Source organism: Capsicum annuum, chromosome 7 (assembly GCF_002878395.1).
Source record: "Capsicum annuum cultivar UCD-10X-F1 chromosome 7, UCD10Xv1.1, whole genome shotgun sequence".
NCBI classification, from domain to species: Eukaryota; Viridiplantae; Streptophyta; class Magnoliopsida; order Solanales; family Solanaceae; genus Capsicum; species Capsicum annuum.
Window position 1 is genome coordinate 208374038 of NC_061117.1, and position 22652 is coordinate 208396689.

At 37.6% G+C, this 22652-nt stretch overlaps 1 protein-coding gene across 2 annotated transcripts; it reads right to left on the bottom strand.

Annotated features, from left to right (window-relative positions):
- Nucleotides 1–308: 308 nt before the first annotated feature.
- On the bottom strand, nucleotides 309–19901 carry LOC107878378 (homeobox-DDT domain protein RLT2). 2 transcript variants are annotated; one of them, XM_047415406.1, is made up of 18 exons: nucleotides 18945–19901; nucleotides 17470–17982; nucleotides 15554–15633; nucleotides 12354–12752; nucleotides 12025–12114; nucleotides 11249–11413; nucleotides 10933–11155; nucleotides 8339–8439; nucleotides 6399–6485; nucleotides 6152–6304; nucleotides 5892–6047; nucleotides 4988–5197; nucleotides 4196–4870; nucleotides 3565–4119; nucleotides 2449–3069; nucleotides 2216–2320; nucleotides 1672–1911; nucleotides 309–1390 (listed from the first exon to the last, which is right to left on the bottom strand). In XM_047415406.1, exons 1-18 carry the CDS (start codon nucleotides 19111–19113, stop codon nucleotides 608–610), a joined length of 5325 nt encoding a protein of 1774 aa, XP_047271362.1. In that variant the 5' UTR covers nucleotides 19114–19901; the 3' UTR covers nucleotides 309–607. The 2 variants fall into 2 exon arrangements, with proteins under 2 accessions (XP_047271362.1, XP_047271363.1); XM_047415407.1 differs by lacking the exons at nucleotides 17470–17982; nucleotides 18945–19901 and adding an exon at nucleotides 16735–17264.
- Nucleotides 19902–22652: the final 2751 nt, after the last annotated feature.

Consider the following 22652-nt stretch of genomic DNA (forward strand, 5'->3'; position numbering starts at 1 on the left):
TCGTCGAGTCATTAGAGTTTTCTCGCATCTTGGCTGTTATGAGATGTTCTCAGCAATAGAGATTTAAGGTGTTTCTACAAATCTCTTTTTATTGTCCCCTCAATGGATATTGATTGGGTGTGTTTTACTTTGTGTGTTGCTCATGGTTTGCATATAGAGTTGGCAGCTGTATCATGTTGGTAAGAATTGGGTTCATTTTAGATTAAATTCACTTAGTTGAAAGCCCAGTCTACGAACTGAAAGAGCTATTATTTGGTCAGATCAGTAACTTCGTGTAAAATAAACTGGAAAGGGTACAAACTATGCACTGGAAAAAGAAGGCTTATCTTGCCACATTAGATTACACGCGATGTAATACTTCATATGTTAGTGTAAGGAGGGATGCTGTACTATTTTCAAGTTGGATGCTAACTATTAACAGTTAGAATTGAACTAATGATGCTTTCACAACAACATTGTATTGCTGTAGCTCTCAACAAGAACCCGGATCGGAGACCTATAGAGAATTTATCCGTCAACCTTCCTCTCTTTCACGTTCATGAGGAGGAAATACCCTTTGGGTTGGTTCAACTCAAGTAGCGACTAATGCAATGTTCATGAACTGTTATCAGTCGCTATACTCGGAAGATGATTCTGAATCTTTTTTTGGGGTTTCAACGTATTCTTCATCCCCAAATCTATTCCCCTCTTCCTCGAACTCACCATCAAAGTATCCTTGGACATTTTCATCATCCTCTTCATCACGGTCATCCTCGTAATCACCAACACCATCTCCACCTTCAGCAATTTCAGTATAAGGTCGGCCAATGCTGTAACTCACACTGGCTGACGCATGGTCAGTTCTACCAGTGAAAGAACCGTAGTCATCAACCATTAAGTCTTCATAGTCATCGATGGTTACTTGACCTTTATAATCTTCATTTCCTGATGTTCCAGAATCAGAGTCATTATCAGGCGCCTCAAATTGAGGTGTTTCTCCATCTTCAACTTCGTTCCAATCTTGCTGATTGGAGAGGGGCACTTCTTCTACAGTGACCTCTTCCACATTCTTCATTGGTTTTTGTCTATTACGAACTGAGCGACGACCTTTCTTACGTCTTCCTTTGCCGCCGTCTCGACCTTTCCAGGCAAGAAGGTGGTCTAATCTGTCATTGTTCTTCATTGAACTTCTCTGGGCAGATTCAGATCTGGATGCATCGACTTTTCTCTGAGATTTGCCTCCACGGATGCGACAATGAGTTCCACCTCTTACACGATTACGCCCCTGTGCTGAATTAGCATGTCTGCCTCCTACCTTAACCAAAAAATCTGGTTCTAGCTTTTCATATTCACGACCTTCAACAGATACAATCCCCGCAACTCTCTTCAGCTCATCATAATTTGTTTTAATCTGAGGCACATACAGAATAAATCGATGTGTAAATGAAATAATCCAGCAGAAAAAGAAAACATGCAGGCAAAGAATCCAACTGGCATAATCTAAAACATTATCATGGATTCAATGAGGGAAATGTTCATCAATCATGTTCTGGGGTTCAAGTGAGAGAAATGTAGGAAGGACGCAAGAGAATTAAATCCTTGAAACAAAATTACACGATTAAAGTGCAAGCATTCTTCAAATCTCATGAATGAGCTATCTATTAGGTAAGAACAACGGAATGAGTAGCTTACAATGAAATCTGTGGGTTTGTCATCTTTCAAGGAATCAGCTTTCTGCTGCTGTGTATAACAAAGGGAGGAATCAAGTTCCATAAGCCTTAGTGCAACAGCAGATGTTGTGTGAGGAACCCAAGGTAACACCGCCATCCCGTCAAGATTGGAGTTGCTAACAGCACCCAGCAACTCACTTGTCGTTTCATACTCTGATATTAAATATTCCCCCTTGATAGCACCTTCCAATAATGTCAGAATCTAAGAGACAAGACACAGGAAAAGACGGTTAATAACATGTTGTTCAGATTTAAAGCACTTCTACAATAAATGTGCTAAGAACCAACTGACACAAAGGAAAAGACAACACTGAGGTCAGATAGGGTGTGCTTTTCGTTCATGATAAGCAGCGACTCTCAGAAATTATTAGGTCTTTCTCTTGATATTCTCTCTTCTTTTATGAAGAGAGATCTCAGTAAATTTTTGAATTCAAGTGGATAAAAATGATCAGCAAGCAGGAAATCCTATGCCTCAGAACCAGCAAAACTATAGACAACAAGAGGACCTGAAGGAGGTCACCAGCTGTTGAAGCAATATGCAGCTTTGAACCCCAAGATCTTCGATATACTTCTGACCAAACAGGCTGAAGAGCTTCAGGAGGGATACAGGCCTATAAAATGAATATCACCTTCCATGAAATCAAAAGCATATATAGAAGAATCACAAGCAAAATGTTCATTCAGAAGTCAATACAGAAGACAGAGACTAGATCCAATGATGTAGAATAGAGGATGTTACCTCCACTGAAGCTAACTGCGCCCTTAGCAATCTAACTCGAAGCGCAGGTAATGAGTCCAAAATACACAGAGGCAAAAATAGATCCTCCAATTTCTCTTTGCATTGAGCTACATGCTCAATAAAATATGAACTCTTTACCGGACTGAATGTCCTATGACAAGAAGGACAGTGTTTATCTTCCCAGAAGTACGTGTCATGGCAATTATTACAAATACCGATCAAATTTTCACTTCTCATCCTTCCGTACTTCCTTGCACATAGAAACTGGGAATCAACACATTCTTCCCACATCCACTTCTCCAGATCTGCGTATCTCCTCAAGGCATTGGTGTTTTCCATTTTGTTCCTCCCAAAACCAATAAGAAAGGAAGTTGAAGGTTCTCGTGTTTCACGGTTTGAGATACAGGTAGTGCTTTTCAAGCTATCAGTATTTGAACAGCAATCATTGCTAGGTACTCTTTCAGAAGTATCCTCTTTAACGGAGTTTCCAAGTTTTTCGTCAGTGTACTTATGCTTCCTAGCAGTTTCCTTGAAAGTTGCTTCAATATTTTGAAGCATTGAATGCAAATGAGATTCTCTAAGTCCACGAATATCCAAAGAAGCCATTAAAGCATTGAAATCCTACATGTAGATGAAATAGGTTTTTATAAATAAATATATACGAGTCATTATCATGAGCCTATATAGCAGCTCTAGGAGCACCAACTAATAAATATGGTTAACTGGTATGTTAATCTACTAGCTTATAAATATAACCTCTAAGAATTGAAGAAAAGGGGAAAAAACATAATCCAGAAATCCCTCTGTGAAAGACAAGGGAGAAATAGCCTAATGTTAAGGACCCTCCACAACCAGCCATTAAGGATGGTGGTTCAAGTAACCAGGAGAGCCATCAGTGAAAGAGCCACTGTTGGATCCTGGACAAAGGTGTTGAGTAGGATTTTACCACAAAAGAACGGGGTGGAGGGAGGGGGGAATTGCCTATTGACATAATCCAAATAAGGTAAGGTGAAATTAGCCCCCTCAAATCAAATCATGGCACCAAAGGCATAACTGCCGTACAAAAGCCGCTGATGCAGAATGCTTAAATGGACACTAAAAATTGAATTCTACTACCTTTTCGGAATCAATTAGCCTCCATCTACCATCACATAACTCAACAAAAATCCTGCCAGAGCCCGGATCATAACGAGAGGGTGACGTGACAAACTGCCAATACCGGTTACGTCTCCGATCTTGACCAAGGGGCAGAGACCGATAAACAAATGTCTCTTCCGCCCTATAGCCAATATAAGCTTTAAGCTGGGAGCGCGACTTTTCAGCAACACATGCAAAATGCTGGAGCTGCGAATTATCCTGACCTCCATAAATTTCTTGCATTGGACAAGTCTTTTCAACAGCAGCATTACTAGGATTAATGGGTTCATCTGGCAGTTTATGCATGGCTTCCTGCTGAAGTGAAAGTATGTCTGCAACCCCATTGTGGCCACCAACAGCAAGCAATGGACTTTGCCTGGCCTCGACGGAAGTAACTGACCCAAACTGTTCACCATTGTTTCTAATGGATGGATATTGTACCTTCAGTAAGAACTCCTCTTTGAAACGACGTTTATCAAGCTGTGCCTCAGCCCAAATCTGCTTCTTCAATGCAGATGCAGCTTCCAGTCGCTCCTGAAAAGATTTCAGACTTAGTTCACTGATAGGACAATTGACAAGGAAAATATCCAAGACATCATTATCAACAAACCTCTAATACAAGGCGAACAGAATTCCCCTCATTTGCAACACCAATCAAGGCAACAAGGGCATGAAGGCGTTCTTCAACAGTGAGATCAGAATATTCCCCTTCCATAAGCCCTTGAACCCATTTTTGACCAGCATTGCTTTCATCAATGACCGCATTTTCTTGATTGAGATTACTTGCATCAACATCACCTGCAGTTGATTGGTCACCAGAAGTTCCTACGGGTTTAGACTCCCTGAAGCTTTGTGAATGCATTATTCCTGTTGAGTTCTGCATACTAAGATCTTCAGGCGTCCGTGTCAAGTCAAAACTAGAATTCTTTCCATCAGTTCTGCCGGTTTTATGGGATTCAGGAGTCTCCGCAAATTTTAACTCGGAGACTAAATCATCAACTTCAGGATCGTCAGCAGCATCACTTTCAGACTCATCATCCCTATCAACCTCTTTCTCAACATCCTCTGCTTCTTCTCCATTCACGTACTCATTTTTAAACAATCGAATTTTTTCCCTGGCTGCAGAAAGAATGGCATCAGCATCAACAGGATCTTTTCTGTAAGGATCACGTACACAATATGTTGAAGGAGCCGTTCTTTCAAAAAGCTTTGTATCCCTCGATAATGCAGCAGAAATAGATGCTTCAGGTGTCTTGCTGGTTGTCAGATCCCGAAGACCAGATTTCTTCACCCATAAGAAAAAGATAGTCAGCTAAAAGGGAGCAGGAAACAGCAACAACATGATCATCAAATTACCTAAATCTTTCACCAACTTCCAGATAATAAAGATCAGCAAAAGTACCTGAATCTTTTCAGCAACTTCGAGGATATTAAGGCCCTGACTTCCCTCAAGTGAAAGAACGTGAAATGCTGCAAATTTGACTGTTCCAGGTGTCAATCGATGCCTAGATTTCCGCAGATTAGAGAAACCTCTCTCTTGCATTTTGACAACTGCTTTCTGAGCTGCAACTCCACTCCGTAAGTTGGAAATGATATCTGCCCCATTTTTACACTGTAGTAGCAACCAATTTAGAGGTGACATGATAAAATAACCCACATGAGTACAAAGAAGTTGAAGGTGACATAATAAAAGAACCCACATGAGTAAAAAGGAATCAAATCACACAACTCATGAGTTTAACAAATCACTTGTTCTGAAACTCCAGAAACTGGGCATCACCAAGTATTGCCTAGTCCTTGATGGAACACGCTACCCAATACTTGTACTGGTGGGAGATAGCGGACATCTGGTGAAATACTCTATATTTGCACAAGATAACCCCAACAACCCCATTACAAATAAAAAAAGGTACCTAGCATACTACTATATTGAACACTTTCCATACATGATTAAAAGTAGAAGATGAATAGGAAAAGATTTCTTGCCAAACACAACATCATCCCATACATATGTATAGTTTTATTTTATCTTATTTTATTTTATATTTTTGAGATAGGTAGCCCCCTTAAGATACATTCAAATCAATGAATCAGTCTAGGCAAGCAATCAGAATGTTTACTGGATTGCTTAAACTACTGAATATGCAAGAAAATTACGGGAACAAAGCTTATCAACAACCTCTAACCTAACTAGCAGTGCAAGCTTTTTGCGCCAATACAGAAATTGACTGGCATTTAATAAGCTGAACAAGGCAGACCAATTCTTGTGGAGGAGATGAACAAAGGGAAAGGAAAGGAAGACATACCTCATTTTCATCACGTGGATAAGCTGGTTCAACACTTGATTTCTTTAACTGAGGCCCAAAACCAGCGGAGAGTGCAAATTGCCGCAGTATTTCTGGCCACGTCAGGGAATTCAAGTGGCTCTGCCAACTTCTTATGTCAAAACCCCATGCATACGCCTGTTACAAAGTACATGACTAAAACATTTCAAAATGATTGACAACGAAACACATCACATTCCTAACCAGACAAGCAGCAAAAACCAACATGATGAAAAATCTACCCCTTCAACAATATCAGGGTGTCCGCCTCCAGGATTTGCTCCGCTGTTTGGGTTTGCAGCCGCTGCACCGGCAGGTGTTCTAGCAACATCTTCAATATCTTTTATTATCAATTTGAGAAGAGCAATATGCATCTCTGCGAGCAGCCTTGGTTCCTGATAATAGGGTGTCCTAATGTTATTATACCCATGCAAGTAATCTGGAAAAATTCAAAATTGTAGATCCAAAAAAAAGAAATGAGGAACTTACATAATCGTGAAATGCTTGTACAAACTCATCCAGAGTGAATGGCCAGAGATGGAGAACATCAGTAAAAGTAATTAAGAATCTCCAAACCTGAACAGGTGGAGGGAAAAACATATCCTTAGAAAATGTCCCTATTCATAAACCCGAAAACTCAGATGCTAATACGGCTAATTTCACCATATAATTTGGTTGAGAATTAATCCTGTAGGAGATCCATGAGTTTAACATACTCCAGTCAACATACCCAAAAAAAAAAAAAAAATTACTGCTGATGGACAGAATAAAACGAGTATCAACAGTAATGTCTATGAACACAAGGTTTTTACCAATGGGAGCTTAATAAGTTTGATAGAGTGGGTTAGAGTCTCACATTTTGATTGTGAAAGACTTGGACAATCCTCCCCTCATAAGCTAGCTTCTGGGGTTGAGTTAGGCCCAAGTACCAAATCTTTACATGGTATGAGTCTATAGATATACTAGAGCCAGTCCATCCTTGTTTGGGCCCCCGATCCACGCTCCACGCTCCAGCTGGGTCTGGGCGTGAAGGGTCGGTGAAAGAGTGGGTTAGAGTATTCACATTGGTTGGGGAATGGACTGGGTGTAAAGGGGGGTGCTAGCGTGGTTAGTGCCTCACATTGGTTGGGGAGTGGACTGGTGATCCGCTTATGGACTTGGACAATCCTCCCCTCATGACCGCTAGGGGTTTGAGTCAGGCCCGAGTGCCATATCTTTACAAAGTTCATAGTTACCTCTGATTTTAATACCCCTTGCCTTCCAAATTTTTATCAGCCAACTCAAACATTGTAAAATGTTTTCATTTTAGGATGGACTTATTTCTAAACTAGTTGGAGATCTTGGTAAAATTACAGTCAAAAGGGATGAGCAAAGACACCTTTAACATATATAGCCGTTTCTTTTTTTCTTTTTGGAAAGGTGTTGTCGTGGAGATGCGCATGTTAAGATGTATGTGTTGTCATACCAGATTAGATAAGATTAGACATGACCTTATTCGCCAGAAAATGCAAGTAGCACACATTGAGGATAAAATATGAGGTCACTTGAGATGGTTTGGGCATGTAATTGACCTATAGATGCACCAATCTGTAGGTGTGAAACCACGGTAAGTGAAGGTGTTAAAAAGGGACGGGTAGACCTAAAATTACATAGAAGGAAGTGGTCTCAGAAGACCTGCAATTGCTTGGTGTTAATACAAACTTGGCTAAGGATAGGGCTCAATGGAAGAAAAAGACATATTATAGACTCGTGTGGAGCTTTTCTTATTCTTATAATAATATATTAAAAAACGTATTTTTCACTTTTATTTTATTTATTATGATGATGATACGATATGAGTTTAAATGACAAAATGAGGAGTCATATAGACGACCCCAACTTATTTGGGACTGAGGAATAGTTGTGTTGTGGTGTCACAGTCAGCCTGCACATGCCTCGACAAATTCACCGGTACCTACTACTTCACCAACACATACTAGATAATTCTACCAATGAAAGCTTAAACAAATGGGAAGGATTCACCAAGTCATCTCTCCTGGAATCCGAACCTTGATACTCAAGATTGTTACTCCGCCTCTTCGATCGACAATCGCTATGCTACTCCCCCTTTTGGGACTTAAAATTTTGAATTGACAGACATTGCAGAGTTTGCCACTACCAGAGAGGGAGGTATCAATTGGGAAAACTACAACCTCAAGAATCTAGTAAACTAAAATAAGGCACGGACTTCCCAGTGTGGAAAGTTAAAATGTTGGAGGAGAATTTGACAAAATGTTAAAATAAGAGTTTAATCACAGAATATCATTTGTCTTTTTACCAATATACAGCAACATCACAGGACAAACATGTGCTCCACCTCCTCAAAATAAAACGATAAATAAAAAAGAATTGCATGTTCTAAAGAAGAAGAAGGTGACAAATGGTCTCACCATTAAAAGATTACCCACGTCCTCCTCGGAACATATCCATGGCTCAACTCCGAATGGCCTTCTCAAGCAAACACTCTTTGGTGGAAATTCATTGAGCATATCTGAAGCATAAATAGATTTTGGATACTTAGCATCCTGAATAGAAAATAGTTATTATGAAGGAACTACAAGGAACAATTGATATTGATTAGTCCTAAAAAGGGAGCACAAAGGCCATTCAAGTGCTCTCAATATATTTCCAAAAAAAAAAAAATGTAAAATATTTCCTTGCATTTGTAAGCATATATTACTGGAAACATGTTGTGGATCCGTGGAAGTCACTTAATTAAATATTTAATTATATTTTAGTAGTTTTATTTGTTATTATAGAATAGGGTTTTATATTTCCTACTTTCATAAGAATTAGACTTTCTAGAATAGGGTTTTATTTTTCCTAATTTCATAAGGATTAGGCTATTGATGTAATACTCCTATTTAAAGGGGTTTTTGGAGAATAAATTGATAAGTCGTATTTCAGCAAAAAGCAAGAGATTAGAGTTCTCTTTTCTATTGAACTCTAAGGTTTCAGTCTCTCTTCCGTTGAACTCTAAGGTTTCAGCCTCCCTTTAACGAGTTGAATTTATATATCGCCCTGTGAATCGATCCTTTCCCCAAAAGATCATAACAATTTGGTATCAGAGCCTAACACAATGGGCGATGAAATCAATTTCAGATTCCAGGAAGAGCGCGCGCTTACAGAAACCCTAATGGACTCTAAAATTGCAGCAAAGGAACGTCTCTGTGAAAGAATTGTTCAAGTCATCCAAGAGCAATTGTCTAGCTTGGGAATTGGCTCCACAAAATCAGCAATCCATAGGGTTGAGTCGTGTAGCGCCCTGGCAATTGACAAATCAACAATATCTTCTACGAAAGGCAATACATCGCCTACTCAACTAGCCGATCAGAATCATCCAACAAGTGGTAATTCACGTCTAACCATACCAAGGTATGCAAAGATGGATTTTTCTACTTATAATGGCACCAACGGTCCATTAATTTGGGCACATCATTGTGTACAATTTTTTGGAATGGTTGAGTTTCCCATGTTGGGAGAAGCACAATTATGGAATTATCAGTATATGGGCAAATTAGTCATGCTCCGGCAAACTGGTAAAATTGAAATCTATCAACGTCAATTTCAAGAAAAGTTGGCTAGGGCTGGAATTGGATGATTCAGTTTACACTATTCCCTGGAATTCGAGCTTGAGGACAAGCTCTTTCAATGTGAGGGGAGTAATGTTGTGGATCCGTGGAAGTCAATTAATTAAATATTTAATTATATTTTAGTAGTTTTATTTATTATTATAGAATAGGATTTTATAGTTCCTACTTTCATAAGAATTAGACTTTCTAGAATAGGGTTTTATATTTCCTACTTTCATAAGGATTAGACTTTCAAGAATAGGGTTTTATTTTTCCTACTTTCATAAGGATTAGGCTATTGATGTAATACTCCTATTTAAAGGGGTTTTTGGAGAATAAATTGATAAGTCGTATTCCAGCAAAAAGCAAGAGATTGGAGTTCTCTTTTCTATTGAACTCTAAGGTTTTAGTCTCCCTTTAACGAGTTGAAGAGAGTGGAGTTCTCTCTTCCATTGAACTCTAAGGTTTCAGCCTCCCTTTAACGAGCTAAATTTACCCTGTGAATTGATCCTTTCCCCAAAAGATCGTAACAAAACATATCAAATAGATTCATACAACTGCATAATTCATTAGAATCAACTTTAAGTCAGCCAAAGCTTAATGATCACAAAATTGCACATCATTTAACCAAATTTGATCAAAAGGAAGGAGCAAAATATTGGCCATTTAAACTTCTCAAATACTTTTGCAAAACATAAAGTAATGGAGAAAAGAAAAATGAATAGCTCACAGCTTACGACTTTCTGAGTAAAGAGTGCTCATTTGAAAGCAAACATGATATTTCAGTACATGACAAGTCATTGAGCATGCCAATCAACTGCATCTGATAAGGGAATGAGATACTAATACTCGAAGACCATCCACTCTCTAATCATACAATAAAAAGGAAATACAAGATTAAATAAAAAGAGAGAAGTGAGTGATGGAGATGGGAATTCAGTTTTCTATTGAAAGGCATCAGTAGGCAAAACATGCTATCATCCACACGGAAAAGCATCAAAGCAGTGTCAGAAACAAATAACATATATATTTTCTGACTCCTTATATAATAGACACGTCAAAATAACATCTCAAATCATGCGTCTAATAAAGTAGTGTCAAATGAAATGGGATGGAAAGGAGTACTCAGTAATAAAGACAAGAACATTCTTTTCATTAAATAGCAGAAGTCAACAAAGACTGAAGCACACGTGTATGACTCTGAAAAGAAACATTTCACAGCACATAAAGAGCAACCCAGAGCACTAAGCTATCTCTGGGTTTAAGGAAAGGCATCTTTTGTGCGCTGCCTTACTTTACATTTCTGCAAGAGGCTGTTTACCAAGCTTATTTTCAGGTAATAGCAAATAACTTGCAGATCAATATACAAGACAAACTTCTACTACATGTTAAGTATATGTTAAGGGAACTACCTCTAAATGCTTCTAGATTTTGTAGAGTTTCAGTGTCTAGTGACAATGTTGAGGGCAAACCCTTCTTTGAGGCTGCTAGCTCCATCAATTCCAGACGCTCATCATCAATTAATTCTGTTGATTCTTTTGCTATTCTTCGGGCGGTAGCCCTTACGTTAGCCGCTTTAAGCCTTGCAACCTCCTTTTCTCGGCGCATTTCTTCTTTAAGCCTCATTCTTTCTGCCTACAGGAAGTAAGGGAGGAAATGAACTCAATTTTCTGCCTATAACTATAGAATGAGGAGTACCTCTGATAAAGAAATTTCGAAATAACTTACTTTCATATACTCTTTTTGCAAGAACTTCTCTCTTCGTTCCATCTCACGCCTTTGCTCACGCTGATACCTCTCTTCCTCACGCTGCTTTTCACGGACCAGTCTTTCTTCCTCTTTCCGCCTTTCCCTGTCCTGTCTCTCCATATCTTTCCTCATTTGCTCTTCTCTCTGCAGATAAGCAATTAATAAGATTTAGAGGACTTGGATCACCTTCTACTACATTATGATTTTGTCACAGAGATGTCAGCCTCAGATTACAAATTTTATCATTCAACATGTACTGCCTAGAACAGTGGCAAACACAAATAGCAGGTTGGAGGTTAAGTAATCAGCGAGCTATATAAAAGAAGTAACTTTTTTTTTGGTTATATGAGGGGAGAGAGATAGAGAAATAAAAGATAATTTCTAGGTAATTGAAAATCTGCGGTCAAGGACTTCAGGTCATAAATCTTCTTTATGTTTCATTCACATTTCTGATGCAAACAAAACATACCTACAGGCTAAGTTGTGCGGACTCTTCACTTTCGATGCCGCACCCATGTCGGAATTCTCCAAAAGTACACTAGCTTTGGCGAATCCGACACACACCCGTTTACATTTTTGAATAGTTGCCTAGTTTGATTGGATGCTTATACTGTACACGGAATCTATACATTTTGTAGATTAGCACTGGCATAGCATTCATGAGTTGTTTTATGTATCAAAAGAATAAATATGATTGCACGTTATAAATAACACATCCATCCCAAATCTATTTTGTGATGAATAGGAGGAGAGACCTTTCTTCGTAACATGTCTTGCTTCTCAAGCTCTTTCCGGATCCTCTTCTCATGGGCATCCACTTCCCTTGCAATTCTTGCCTCTTCACTCTGAAAGACATGTAAACAGCTATAAAAGCCAAAACATGAGCCGGGAAATAACTCTCTAAGGAAAAAAGCTCTTTAAGGATTTCTGTCCACCTCTTTAAGGAAAATCTTAGAAGATAATAACAAATTTTTCATATTCAGACAAGGGTAAGTAAAATATGTTTTTATGTGTGTTCTTGTAAAAATTTTAAAAGAATATTATTAGCACTAGATTCAAAAGAAGAATAGGTATCTGTTGAAACCTTTCGCTTTCTCTCCAGCCGTTCCTCGTCATGGATGATTCTTTTATCAGAAGACATAAATGGACTCTCCAACTTCATCATTGGCTGACCACTATAATTAGCCTCCACTTCTATGTTCACAAGAGATCTCTGTGGAGCAGCCTCAGCCTCAGCAGAAGCTGGAGATATGTGACCTTGCCTCCCTGGAGGCAGAAGATTTAAAGTTGGTATCTGACCAGGAATACTATATCCAGAGGCCACTTGCTCACTCCCATGCCTCCCAGTTGATAACATGGTTCTGGTACTCTGAACTTCAGTTGAACTGTAATAATGAGATGGTATGGATTGTTCATAGCTGTTGCTTCTATTTGATGGTTGTTCTGGAAGAAACTGGTATTCACGCAAAGTCCTTGTAGTACCCTGGCATGAAATTTCTGAATTGTTAATTCTCCTTCAATACTGTAGGAGTCTATCTTACATCAACTGTCACCAAGAATCCTTTTCATCCGAATCAAAAGATGCTATACCTGATAAACATGTAAATCCTCTTTTCTTTTATAATTTCTTTAGCTCCAAATTTTAGTTATTTCAAAAGGATACAACAGCAAGCATTTTACATGTCCTAAACTAGCTTACGGAGGACATGACCCTAGATAGGAAGGTTTGGAGGACGTGGATTAGGGTAGAAGGTTAGTGCCTGTGGGTGGGTCACAGTCAGTAGTTAGAAGAGCTTTGGGGTGGGGGTAAGTGGGTAGGGGGCCTTTGGTTTGTTAGTATAGGGTATTACTGTGTGGGTGTTTCATTTCTATTGTGCCATCTTGTTTCATGCTCTATTATGAATTTGCTTATTATTCTTTGTCCTAAGCCGGGGGTCTATCGGAAACAACCTTGCTACCTCTCCGGAGGTAGTGGTATGGACTGCGTACATTTTAACCTCCGCAGACCCCACTGTGTGCGAATACACTGGGTTTGTTGTTGTTGTTGTAAACTAGCCCTTAACTACGACATGATCTTCTTTCCTTCATCAATTTGTGACTCTTTTCACCTTTACCCTTCGAATTAACCAGGAATCAGCATTGAGAATAGTTACATCACTCATGCTAAGTAAATTCAATCACAAGTGTCCGATGATGTTGCAGAACCTGAAACCTTCCATTACACCAATCATATAATCATACGCAACAGAAGTAAAGTATGTACAAATTTATGATGAGGACCCCAATCAGAGAGACATATCACGTTTGACTTAACTTTCATGTCTGGATTACATCCACTTGGCAATATTGCTATTCAACAAATCAAGCAAGTTAAGAAGTTCGATCAGATTTTATAAAAGTAAAATATAGAAGAACAAAAAACGGCATTATAAAACTAAAACTAAAAGAACCTATCCACATCTTGGGGCACCGTTGAGATCTTTCACCTGGACCAACCTACGTTACAAATTTATGATGAGGACCCAATAAGAGAGACATATCACATTTACTCAATTTTCATGTCTGGATTACATCCACTTGGCAATATTGCTATTCCAAACCAAGCAAGTTTAGAAGTTCGATCAGATTTTATAAAAGTAAGAAATAGAAGAATAAAAGACGACATTATAAAACTAAAACTAAAAGAACCTATCCACATCTGGGAGCACTGTTGAGATCTTTAACCTGGACCAACCTACATTACTAAATTGTGTAACAATCATTAGTAGATAAAAGCAGTGTTGTCAAAGACGCGCTTAAAGTGCGCTGAAGCTCTGAAGCGATGTGCAAAAACATGTTGAGGCATTGAGCGCTTCATTCACTTAGTGGGCGCTTCACTCTTAAGGCATATTTTTCCTTGCCAATGAGCAAAATCCTAAAGAGGCGACACTAAGAAATAGATATTCACTTTATCATAAAACATATTTCAATTTCTTTGTCCATATATATGCTATTCATTCTTATTATAAGTATTGCACTACAAATACATATTTGAATTTTTTTCTCCATTTGTGCCATTCTTAAATGAAGGCCACACTTAATTTGAGCTTCAAGCCCCATAGACCCTAGATCTTATATGTGATTTCTCCTTCGATTAGTAAAAGCAGGGGCGAATCTAGGTAGGGGTCACCGGGTTCATGTGAACCCATGCTCTCCTCTCTAGATTATATAGAGTAGTGTTATATTTTTTGAAACTGATAGTAGTGTTATATTTTAAAAAAACATACTTAAATACAGATGTGTGAACCCACACTCGAAGTATCATACAATGAGATTATGATTGAGTGCACCTCTTTTAGTGAGGTCAGAAATTAAATCTTATATATGTCTTATTTTGTTTTCCTTTACAAAATTAAGTAGCACATTTCTAAATGGTTATTGGTAGCAATTTTGCTTTTTAATTAATTTTTTTCTTTAATCTTTCAAAATTTTCAAGGTTGTCACATTAAAAGTTCATAACTTTTTGTCACTATAATTTTTTTATATCATTAAACCAAATGTGTATATTAAAACTACTAGCAATGGATGATATAACAGACGGTCAATGGATTCAAGAAATCTCAATACCTTCGATATGAAATATATATATATATAATTACTATTTAAAAGATCTGAATTAATTCTGGACCTATAATTTTAAAAGTTTAACAGGTTAAATGATAAGAATCTAAAGGTCAAATTGGTCAAATTTACATCTTAAATCCACCTTTTCAAAATAGTGCACCCATCCAATCGAAATTCTGAATACGCCTCTAGATAAAAGGTATCAGCTTCAAATAAGAAAAAATGTTCTATACAGTAATAATATCCTCTTCCATGCTTATTTTAATACCCATGGTGTCCGAGCCAATTTGTGTGCACCTCGACTAATTTTGTCGGACACCTGCTACCCTACCAGCACAGGTACTAGAAATCTTCATGTTTTTTAGCAGGTGTCCGACAAAATTAGTCCACATGAGCAGGAATTGAATCCATGATTTTTAGCAGATACAAGCATTGGGTGGCTTCATTTCTTTTTTTGGATCAGTTGTATGACATCATTTTCTTCATACAAACACCACATTTTATCACTCATCTAATTAGATTTATTAATTACAACAACAACATACCCAGTGTATTCCCACAACGGTCTAGGGAAGGTAATGTGTACGCAGTCCATACCACTAGATTTATTAATTGTATCATAAAAAAGATCTGAACATTGTTAACACATATGGATTGGAATAAGTAAGTGAAGAGGCTGACCTTTATTGAATTAACATCTTGTCTCTCATAGATTTGAGCTTCAAAAGGTCGTCCAGCTGGCTTGTGCTGCGTGTCTGCCACTGTTGCATGCAGAAAGAAAAACACTCATCAACTCTGAACATACCTTCATAACATAAGGACCACATCTGTAAAAGCATATAACACTGAGCAAAATAACCAACAGAAATGAAGATCAAGGAAGATCGACAATAGATCATTCTTTACATTTTCTGAAATACCAGCATATCAACTTACAGAAACACAAATATACATGAGATACTGGTGAAACAGATACATTTAAAATTTTTGATATAATAAGTCAGTCCAACTTCAGCCCCTCAATTTAAGTCACATGTCCTTTAAGTTTATCAGTGTTCATCAAATTGAGGCTCCTACTAGTTCCCTAAGCGGCCTGAAAAGCAATCACAGCTCTCTCCCTCTCTCTCTCTCTCCCTCTCCCTCTCCCTCTCTCTCCCCTTTACCTACCTTTTTTGGGTTTTGAAAAAGTAATATGGAAAGCAGCATTTCCTGCTAATCCTTAAAAAAAAAAAAATCCAACACATAAGAGACTAATAATTGTTGCCGATGATTATTTTTGTTTTTTTGGGTGATGAAGTAAATGTTTCATTAAAGGCATCAAGAAGATGCAAATTAGTTACAAAAGTTCAATTGGTCCCGCTGATTCATGTACACAAGGTTTCTTTTCTCAAGACTAATTTTCCATTAGTACTTCTCACCACTAGAAGTTAAAACAGCTGTTAGTATTCTAAAAGGAGAGTATATGGTAAGTTTGAGAGGACCACGAAAACACTCATGAGGAAAATGGAAAGCCAAAGAAATTAAGTACACACTTAATTTTTCTTTATAAGTAAATTAAAATTATACTTTCATCGTGCTTTAAGTAATCACTTGGCATAGCTCCAGCAGCAAGGTTGAGGCCAAAACGAGCACTTAGTTCTCCTAGATTTGGCTTATTGTTTGGTCTTTTTGAATCATTTGACCTGGGCTAATGGGGTCTTGTAACAAGTTGTCTAGAGTCCATGTTCCAACAAGAGCCAAGCCTAGCTTTGCACACATCATGGATGATATTAAAGCTGTAATTGAGTATTTTCTTCTTTTGAAGTTTCTAATTAAATGCGGATATTCGATAGAAAGAAGGTTCCCAGAAAGGGGAGCAGTACCTAGCCTGGCTCCTGTTAGTTTTCCTTAGAAGTATAGCAAGTCACACTGAACAGTTACTTTGTCTTCATTTTTTCCCATATCTAAGCAAGCATGAGTTGTAGTATAGTTTGTAATACTTTGTTCCCATTGTTTTGCACAAAACTAGAGTATAGCGTACATCCACATTAGACCCTTTTTTCCTGATCAGTATCTTCAATCAACAGTAATTAATATGATTATGAGGAGTAGAGGTGCGCCATAACTTGTGCCAAGATTCCCTGCTCTGAAGTCAACTCTTTTTTGGAGCTCCTTCCAAAGAAGTTGCTGTTAGACTTCCAATTGGATGTGTCCCGGTCAAATCGTTAACGACAAATCCATGCAGATGTACTACTTTCAATCAAACCTTCTCTCCTTTGCCTTCTTAAGTGATAGATAGTGAGGCCTAGGACTTGCTTCCTTAGATTTGTTGTATTTACTCTGTCTTCACGAATTGGATTTGAACAAATATCGCTGGGCAACTTTCCTTTTAATCAATCGTGACGGAGGTTTCCACTTTATTACTCAGGTAGAAACATACCAAAGGAAATGGAAGTAAATTATTACACCCTAGCACTATTGACTATCATCAGTGGAAGAATACGAATCAGAAATATCATGGAACACTTTGATCCACTGGCCATCAAACTTAATGCACATTGCAAGGCTACACTTCTCGTAAAACGAAGACAGGAAATAAGCATGGGAAGTAAATTTACCAATGGGTGCACCAAATGCACCGGGTGGCAAGGGATCAAACTCCATTCCGAGAATAGGTCCATCTTCCCTTAGTGGCTCCCCCAAATGCGCTTCCACAAATGCGATTGCCCGAAGCTCGGATATGGCTTGAGGTGGCTCATAATATCTCTTCAAAGCTGGCATTTCAGCTCTAAACCTAGGAACTGCAGTTCCAGGCCGATGAACAACACGCTGGTGGTGCTGTTGTTGAACCTGCAAGTCCATGAGACCACCACCAAGGGGAATTACTCTCGAACCAGAACCAGAAGCATGCTCCTTCCCAATTTCACCACTCACTGCTGCCATCTCATCCACTTGTCCACCAGAAGAAACCACTGCAGCAGGTGAAGCTTCTTCTTTCTTCTGCCGCTTCACTGGCGTAGCTTTTCTATCCTTGAGCCTCCGATGGCAGAACCACATTTGCAGTTGCCTATCAGAGAGGCCTAATTTTACTGACAACTCTGCTCTCAACGCTTCTGAAGGATAAGTATCAGCTACACAGTTTTTAAAAAAAATAAAAAATCAACCCCATTAATTTGCAGCGTATAACTCCAAATGCAACAAAAATACATCTATAACTGATAAAAAATTATCAACATAAACACTATGATACCCAAAAATCCATTAAAACCAAAAATGGGGAAGATTTTTTTTTTATTTTTTTTTAAAAAAAAGATGATTGAAAGAGAAAGATAACACACTAGCATAGGTCTTCTCAAGAATCTATAACTCCAAATAAAACAAAAAACATCTATAACTAATCAAATTAATAACATAACATTATGAGACCCGATAATAATCCATTAAAACACAAATGAGGAAGATTAAGAAGAAGAAGATTGAAAAGAGAAAGATAACACACTAGCATGAGTCTTCTCAAGAATCCATTACTCTAAATGCAACAACAAAAAAAAAAATCTATAACTAATCAAAAATTAGTACACAAGGGTGTGGCCTGGTGATCAAAGTGGAGTGAGAATCACGAGGTCTCACGTTCAAATAACCAGCAGAGAGAAAAACAGTAGGTGTATGTCCTAGTCTTGGTGGATACAGTTACCTCGCACATGTTGTTGGTGGGACGTGGGCACGTACCCGTGAAATCAGTCGAGGTGCGTGAAATTTGGCCCGAACACCACACTTACCAAAAAAATCATAACTAATCAAAAATCAATAGCACAAACAACTATGATACCCAATAATCAATTGAACCCCAAAATGGGAAAGATAAAAATTAGAAGACTGAAAATAGAAAGACAACACACAAGCACAAACAAGTCTTCTCAACAATCTATAACTCCAAATGCAACCAAAAAAAAAAAAAAGACATCTATAACTAATCAAAAATTAATAACATAAAAACACTATGATACCCAACAATAATCCATTAATACCAAAATGGACAGTATTTTTTAAAAAAAAAAAAAAAAGAAAGATTGAGAAGAGAAAAATAACACACTAGCATAAGTCTTTTCAAGAATCTCCAACTGAGAAGCAGTCTTCATTTTCCTCTTAACCTTAGGCTCCCCTCCTTCAGGTGGCTTCTTTTTCTCTACATCATCAGAAGCCCCAACACCATCACTAGCAGTAGCAACAGCCATAGGAACAGCAGCAGCAGCAGACTCCATTTTGCACCACCAAGCTCAAATCTTTAACTTCACCCCAAACAAATTGAACTTCAAATAATCAAAAACCAAACTAGAAAAACATCAGCAGCCACCATTTTTATTCATCAAAATCACCCCTTTTTAGCTTACTTCTCTCTCTAAATTAGGGTTAATGAGAGTGAGATATAGAAAGAGGAAAGAGGAAAAATTTTGGGGGTTGCTTACTTTTGGTATTGACGAAAAGACAAAATTAAACACACCCACAAAGTATATACAACTGAAAAACCCCATTATCTATTCTCTCTCTTACCCCCTCAAAAGTAAAAAAAAAAAAAAAAAAGTCCATCACACTGCAAAGTACTGGTGATTAAGATGTGTGGTGAGATTTGCCTAATAGTAATAAATAACATTTTCTTGAAATTCATATAGTAGTAGTAATAGTATAGTAGTACTATGAAATTATGAACACACAAACAAAAACACCCAATTAGCTTTCTTTTTCTCTTTCTAATTCTATTTCTACCCATCAAAAATCTATTCTTTTCTTGAAAATTGCAACACCCACATGGAAATATGTAATGAAGAATATAGTATATAGTATTTGACTCTGTCATTCTCTGATTATATATATTAAAGAAAAGCAAAAAAGTGGGTGAGATAAAACAAAAAAAGGAAAAAAAAAAAAGATGGGTATAAAATTCTTGGTGGGTATAAATATTTGATTCACAAATGAGTTTGTGCTTTTGTGCTTTGAGTTTTTTTCTTACTTTCTCTCTCTAGAAAAAACACAACTTTCTCTCTCTAGAACATAAAGACCGACCGGTTTATTTTTGTTACTTTTTGTACTACGATCTGGTCGAGGGGATCAGGTATGTGAGACTCGCTTTGTTGGTAAGTGGTAGACACGCGCTCATATTGTCAAAGACCCACCTGATGCAGTAAGGCATTGTTTGGCCATGAGAAATATTCTGTTTTTTAAAAAAAAAAAATGTTCTGGATATCTTGTTTAGCTATAAAAATTTCAAATACAAATTGAAATTATTTTTAAAAAAGTAAAAATAATCTTCAACTTGTTTTCGCTTTTTCTCATCTCACTATTTCGTCTTTGTCTTTTCAAAAGTGTCTAAAAAAGTTGCTCCAACGAAATATGCTCAATACAATTCTACTCCGATTTCAATAACAACAACAATAAAAAACCCAGTATATTCTCATATCGTGGGATCTGGGGAGGGTAGAGTGTACACAGTCCATACCACAAGACAAAGGACAGTATATACAGAAAAAAATGCATGGAACATGATAAAATAACATAGGTATGACATCCACCAAAAAATTGAACACCGCCAAACAAGGACACCAAAGCCCTCTATCCTAATATTTTTCCTCCATACCTTCCTATCCTGGGTCATGTCTCCAGTCAACTGTAACTGCTACATGTCACATTTAATCACTTCCCTCAAGTATTTCTTCGATCTACCCCTACCCCGCTTGAAACCGTCCAAGGCCAACCTATCACACCTACGAACGGGGGCATCCGTGTCTCTCCTCATCACATGACTAAACCATCTCAATCTAACTTCCTGCAATTTATCCTCCACCGACACCACTCCCACCTTCTCTCGAATTCTACTCCGATTTCAAAATTATTAATTCTCATGGCTAAATGCCTACTAAAACTCCCACTTTGTACGGAATTCAAAAAAAGAATTGAATCACAAAGAATTTTATCATACATAGTCGTGTTTGACATTTATGTAAAAAACTATTTTTACAACTTGATTTCGTAATTTTTTATTCACATATCAACAACTTTATCAGCTGCTTGAACGTTCGCCGGCGCTTTGTTATTGTTGCTAGGATGGATATGGAAGAGTTTATGTGAGAGCGCGTGTGGGAGAGTGTGATGAGAGTGAATGGGAGATGAGTGTCAGTTTCTTTCCCGCATTATGAATGTGGGCCCACATAAATTGGAGTATTTGGGTTTTATAATTAATTTTTTACGACGTGGTTAGTGGAAAAAGGATTTTGCTTAATCTTGTTTACATAAATATTAAGTTGAGAATGGTTTGATTAATGAGTCAAAGGAAGTCTAACTACTATTTGGTTTACATTAATTCCGTTATTCTAGTTTAAGTTTCTTACTTGCTTTTTTTTTTAATGTCCTGCGGAAACATTCTTTTTATATTTAGTAAATACTTTAATTTTAAAATTTTACATGACAAATTTAATAACATAAAATTTAAATATTACTATTTGAGATTATAAGATTGAGATGTTTTCCATTGTTTTGTTAGTAAACTTTAGGGCAGATCGTATTAAAACAATTAAATTGAGAGGAAAGAGTATTTTTTTTTGTGTGTGTGAAAGAAAGTGTAGGTTAATCACGTCTTATTAAATCACCTTTTATCAATATTATTTTAACTTATTTCTACCTTTTCTTAGACCTACGTCGACCTCTTTACTGAAACATCTAAGCATCTTGTCTTGATATAACCAAATCACTATAGCTTGCTTTTGTCGTCTTGTCCACTATAGAGGTCATCGTTCCATCCTTGTTTGAATATCACTGTTCTTGATCTGTCTCTCTTTGTATGTTCACATCCATCTTAACATCTTCATTTCTACTACACTCATCGTACGAATGCTCGAGTATTTGATCAATCAATACTCTACTCTAAACAATATAGCATGTCATAACAACTTTATAAGACTGGACTCTAAATCTTACACGACACAAGCTATTATATGCAAACCTCTTTTTATCTAACTTACTTCAATACTATATATCTGTTGAGTTCAATGTGTGTGCGTGAATGAAAAATAGAGAAAAAAGTAGTGGAGGAAAAGAGAGACACCAAATTAAAAAGTGTATTCTTAAATTGGAAAGTTCACTAATTCTCCCACATTGTGGGAGAATAGAACTTTGGAGTGTTTCTAATAAGGAACAGTAACTCCACATGGATAGTGAGGCAAGAACAAAATGGTGCCTCGCGCCATCGTCGTTGCTTGCTCGGCTCGACTTCGGCTTTGGATCGATCGAGATCTATCTTTTTAGATGAATTTAAATGAAGTTTGTGTTACAAGTGAAAAACTTAATCCAAAAATCTAATATAATTATTTTTCTCCAAGTGCGGGCGCATTTTTTATGCCATGCAAACACATACGCAACGCATCACAATGAGATGCGATCCTTCGAGGGAAAAGGCACACTGTTTCGCATTGTAGGGTGACCTGCGGGAGCAGATGCTGCGCAGGTACGCGACCTGTGGGCACAAATGTAGCGCAGAAGCTACTGGAATTTGCAAAACATCACCCGCGTCCGCAAATCAAGCGCAGGTCCAGCACAGACTGGGCACATGGATGTGTCTGCTACTGAATAAGTGCCTTTCTGCTAAACCAATGCATCATTTCTAAAAGGACACATTAAAGGCTATAAATACCTAATATATTCCTCAGGTATAGACATAATTTTTTACAGCAAAAACACTCTTCTTCTATACAAAAACTTAGTGTGGTCATTAAGTTGTTGACTGAGTTTGACGAATCCGACAATTTGAGGT